The following is a 5000-nucleotide window of genomic DNA, read 5'->3' as shown; positions in this document are numbered from 1 at the left end:
CCAAAGATGGACATCTTCTCGTCCCCCAGGGCCGAGGTAACGCGTTGTTGTTGTTGTTGTTGTTGTTGTTGTTGCCACACACAGAGTAACAACGTTTCGGTCAAATAACCACGCAGTCTCACACTTCACTTCCTTTTTTAAAAAATCATTCTTGTCGCCTTCTCTCCTTTCCTATCATCCTCCTCCCCCGCTTCATCTCCTCCTCCTTATCCCTCTCCCCTCAAACTACCCTTCTCTGTGTCCTTGTTCCCTCTCCTCTCAAACTACCCTTCTCTGTGTCCTTGTTCCCTCTCCTCTCAAACTACCCTTCTCTGTGTCCTTGTTCCCTCTCCTCTCAAACTACCCTTCTCTGTGTCCTTATCCCTCTCCCCTCAAACTACCCTTCTCTGTGTCCTTGTTCCCTCTCCTCTCAAACTACCCTTCTCTGTGTCCTTGTTCCCTCTCCTCTCAAACTACCCTTCTCTGTGTCCTTGTTCCCTCTCCTCTCAAACTACCCTTCTCTGTGTCCTTGTTCCCTCTCCTCTCAAACTACCCTTCTCTGTGTCCTTGTTCCCTCTCCCCTCAAACTACCCTTCTCTGTGTCCTTGTTCCCTCTCCCCTCAAACTACCCTTCTCTGTGTCCTTGTTCCCTCTCCCCTCAAACTACCCTTCTCTGTGTCCTTGTTCCCTCTCCTCTCAAACTACCCTTCTCTGTGTCCTTGTTCCCTCTCCCCCAAACTATCCTTCTCTGTGTCCTTGTTCCCTCTCCTGTCAAACTACCCTTCTCTGTGTCCTTGTTCCCTCTCCCCTCAAACTACCCTTCTCTGTGTCCTTGTTCCCTCTCCTCTCAAACTACCCTTCTCTGTGTCCTTGTTCCCTCTCCCCCAAACTATCCTTCTCTGTGTCCTTGTTCCCTCTCCTGTCAAACTACCCTTCTCTGTGTCCTTGTTCCCTCTCCCCTCAAACTACCCTTCTCTGTGTCCTTGTTCCCTCTCCTGTCAAACTACCCTTCTCTGTGTCCTTGTTCCCTCTCCTGTCAAACTACCCTTCTCTGTGTCCTTGTTCCCTCTCCTCTCAAACTACCCTTCTCTGTGTCCTTGTTCCCTCTCCCCCCAAACTACCCTTCTCTGTGTCCTTGTTCCCTCTCCCCTCAAACTACCCTTCTCTGTGTCCTTGTTCCCTCTCCTCTCAAACTACCCTTCTCTGTGTCCTTGTTCCCTCTCCTGTCAAACTACCCTTCTCTGTGTCCTTGTTCCCTCTCCTCTCAAACTACCCTTCTCTGTGTCCTTGTTCCCTCTCCCCTCAAACTACCCTTCTCTGTGTCCTTGTTCCCTCTCCCCCCAAACTACCCTTCTCTGTGTCCTTGTTCCCTCTCCTCTCAAACTACCCTTCTCTGTGTCCTCTCCCCTCAAACTACCCTTCTCTGTGTCCTTGTTCCCTCTCCTCTCAAACTACCCTTCTCTGTGTCCTTGTTCCCTCTCCTCTCAAACTACCCTTCTCTGTGTCCTTGTTCCCTCTCCTGTCAAACTACCCTTCTCTGTGTCCTTGTTCCCTCTCCTCTCAAACTACCCTTCTCTGTGTCCTTGTTCCCTCTCCTGTCAAACTACCCTTCTCCGTGTCCTTGTTCCCTCTCCTCTCAAACTACCCTTCTCTGTGTCCTTGTTCCCTCTCCCCTCAAACTACCCTTCTCTGTGTCCTTGTTCCCTCTCCTGTCAAACTACCCTTCTCTGTGTCCTTGTTCCCTCTCCTCTCAAACTACCCTTCTCTGTGTCCTCGTTTCCTCTCCCCTTCCTCGGTCTCTTCCCAAGGTGGAGTTCGTCTCCTCTTTCCTTTCCTTCAAACGGTGTCACGCTGGTTATGAAACTAAAAGTGGTCCTCACAGAGATAGAACCACATTCTGCTCTGGGAGAAAGAGCTAAAATTAATGTTGAGTAGGCCGGCTGCTTCGTGAGTAGAGAGAACCATGTTTTACTTCTGTGTGGGAGAGAGAGAGTGTGTGTGTGTGTGTGTGTGTGAGTGAGTGTGTGTGTGAGAGTGTGTGTGTGAGTGAGTGTGTGTGTGAGAGTGTGTGTGTGTGTGAGTGAGTGTGTGTGTGAGAGTGTGTGTGTGTGTGAGAGTGCGTGTGTGTGTGTGTGTGTGTATGTGTGTGTGTGAGTGAGTGTGTGTGTGTGAGTGTGTGTGTGTGTGTGAGAGTGTGTGTGTGTGATTGTGTGTGTGTGTGTGTGTGTGTGTGTGAGTGAGTGTGTGTGTGAGTGAGTGTGTGTGTGTGAGTGTGTGTGTGATTGTGTGTGAGTGTGTGTGAGAGTGCGTGTGTGTGTGTGTGTGAGTGAGTGTGTGTGTGAGTGAGTGTGTGTGTGATTGTGTGTGAGTGTGTGTGAGAGTGCGTGTGTGTGTGTGTGTGTGTGTGTGTGTGAGTGAGTGTGTGTGTGAGTGAGTGTGTGTGTGTGAGTGTGTGTGTGTGATTGTGTGTGAGTGTGTGTGATTGTGTGTGTGTGTGTGTGTGAGTGAGTGTGTGTGTGAGAGTGAGTGTGTGTGTGAGAGTGTGTGTGTGTGTGAGTGTGTGTGTGTGATTGTGTGTGAGTGTGTGTGATTGTGTGTGTGTGTGTGTGTGTGTGAGTGAGTGTGTGTGTGAGAGTGTGTGTGTGTGTGAGAGTGTGTGTGTGTGTGTGTGTGTGTGAGTGAGTGTGTGTGTGAGAGTGTGTGTGTGTGATTGTGTGTGAGTGTGTGTGATTGTGTGTGTGTGTTTTAAGCATCGTAATGACTCTACTGAGTTCTACTTTCAATGCTCCGGCTTTATATTCCAGGAGCACCGATTCTAACCAGGTTTTAGTGTTGATGTGTCAAACAGAGTGATACAGTTGTTGTTGACACTGAGCTACAACCAGAGGAGTCGCCCCCTGGTGGTCAGGAGAGAGAATGCAGCTTTAACACATGAAGGATAGACTTCTATACAACCAGAGGAGTCGCCCCCTGGTGGTCAGGAGAGAGAATGCAGCTTTAACACATGAAGGATAGACTTCTATACAACCAGAGGAGTCGCCCCCTGGTGGTCAGGAGAGAGAATGCAGCTTTAACACATGAAACATAGACTTCTATACAACCAGAGGAGTCACCCCCTGGTGGTCAAGAGAGAGAATGCAGCTTTAACACATGAAGCATAGACTTCTATACAACCAGAGGAGTCGCCTCCTGGTGGTCAGGAGAGAGAATGCAGCTTTAACACATGAAGCATATACTTCTATACAACCAGAGGAGTCGCCCCCTGATGGTCAGGAGAGAGAATGCAGCTTTAACACATGAAGCATTAAATATTAATAATTGCATGATGTAGTTTCTCTTTGTGACAGCTGATGAGAAGAAGTTAACCTCTGCAACCTGTGCTGATTCTTACATGCAGGCGTCCTCCCATGATCCTTCACTCCAGGCCAGCTAGGAAGTGGGCCATGTACCTTTCTGCTGCCAGACAACGAGCTCTTTAGGCTAATTCCCGTAGCTGATTGCTCCTGAGGCTCCTGAGCTGAAGGGTTGTGCGGCTGCATTTAGGTCACATTACATTTCATTTAGCTGACACCGTAGAACATCTACAGGGAGCAAGTCAGGGTTAAGTGTTTTGCTCAAGGACACATCGACTAGGGCGGGGATTGAACCGGCGAACCTGTGATGGAAAGATGGACCTGCTAACCACCGAGCCACTGTGGCCCTTAGAGGACGGAACACAATGCAGAGGCCGGTCCAATGAGGACGAGGTGTCATGTCCACGTTATGACAGTCCTGAAGGACACCAGCTGTGGCTGCATTGCATTCTGGGCTTTTTGGTGCCGCTGTGGGTGCACAATCGTGTTTCTCTGCTTCATGTCTTTGATTCATAACGTCGGGCCTTTGGTTGGTTGTTCAAACCGAGCAAGTCGCCGACAGTACTTGAGACATCGTCTCTGATAGAACCTCAGAGGCGGAACCATGAGGATGTTTTACATGTTAAAGGAGCGGCTACAATGTTAGCCTAGCATAGCACCGATCGATCCAAACTCCACGTACGGTCACTTCCTGTTCTCTGGTTGCAAAAAGAAAACAAGATGGCGACGGAAATGGCCGAACTCGAGGCTTCATATAGTCGGTCCACAACTTGAAACTTAAAGATGAAACATACGAACGCGTTGCAGAACCGAAGGAAACAAAACAACTTCTACCAGAAACACGACCACTTGGTTAAATTACGGAAAAAAGATTGTTTTGGCAAAAAAACTTGACATTGTGAACGTAAAGAAAACAACTCAGAGTTGGGAAGCCTGGTCTCCCGGGTCAAAGTCCCGGGTCAAAGTCCCGGGTCAAAGTCCCGGGTCAAAGTCCCGAGTCAAAGTACCGGGTTAAAGTCCCGGGTTAAAGTCCCGAGTCAAAGTCCCGGGTCAAAGTCCCGGGTTAAAGTCCCGGGTTAAAGTCCCGGGTTAAAGTCCCGGGTTAAAGTCCCGGGTTAAAGTCCCGGGTTAAAGTCCCGGGTCAAAGTCCCGAGTCAAAGTCCTGTGCACACTGTATGCGACAGCAGCTGATCGTCATGAACACCGCGGCCACTAGAGGGCGACGTCGTCTTCTTTTATTCTGTTGGAGGTCGACCGCGTGAGTCGATGGTAAAAACGCGGCGACCTTCAAACCGGGCGACTTGCCATCGGAGCGCCTCAACGAGACCAAAGACGGAATTAACTTCCTGTGCAACAGGAAGTCGACGTGTTTGTTACTCACTCAGCTGACTGTACGCATGTTTAAGAAAAAGTCGTTTTTAACCGTTAACTTCCCTCGAAGTGAAGTTGTTTTTGCAGACGGTAAAATCATTTCTGGTTTAAATGATGCTCGTTAATACGCAGCAGTTTAAATCTCCCTGAACTGGCGGTTAAGTAGAGACTCCGAGGAGGAAGGAAGCAAAGGCATGAAGGAGACGAGGAGGAGAGATGAAAGGAGAGGATTGCTGGTTTATTGCCTCTGACACGTTTTCACATCATCGGCGGGTCGACGCCAAGATAATAAACCAA

The 5000-nt window shown here is 49.2% G+C and overlaps 1 protein-coding gene across 3 annotated transcripts in view; it reads left to right on the top strand.

Annotated features, from left to right (window-relative positions):
* The window catches only part of ncf4 (neutrophil cytosolic factor 4), a 23223-nt gene that overhangs the window by 6701 nt on the left and 11522 nt on the right, over positions 1-5000 (top strand). For all 3 annotated transcript variants that reach the window (XM_034532822.1, XM_034532814.1, XM_034532806.1), the window contains one exon: positions 1-36. This exon is cut by the window's left edge and continues 13 nt beyond it. In XM_034532822.1, the coding sequence (XP_034388713.1) occupies positions 1-36 (36 nt within the window). The remainder of the gene's footprint in view (positions 37-5000) is intronic.

This window comes from Cyclopterus lumpus, chromosome 1, assembly GCF_009769545.1.
Source record: "Cyclopterus lumpus isolate fCycLum1 chromosome 1, fCycLum1.pri, whole genome shotgun sequence".
In the NCBI taxonomy this organism is placed as follows: domain Eukaryota; kingdom Metazoa; phylum Chordata; class Actinopteri; order Perciformes; family Cyclopteridae; genus Cyclopterus; species Cyclopterus lumpus.
This window is presented reverse-complemented; position numbering and strand designations above follow the sequence as displayed.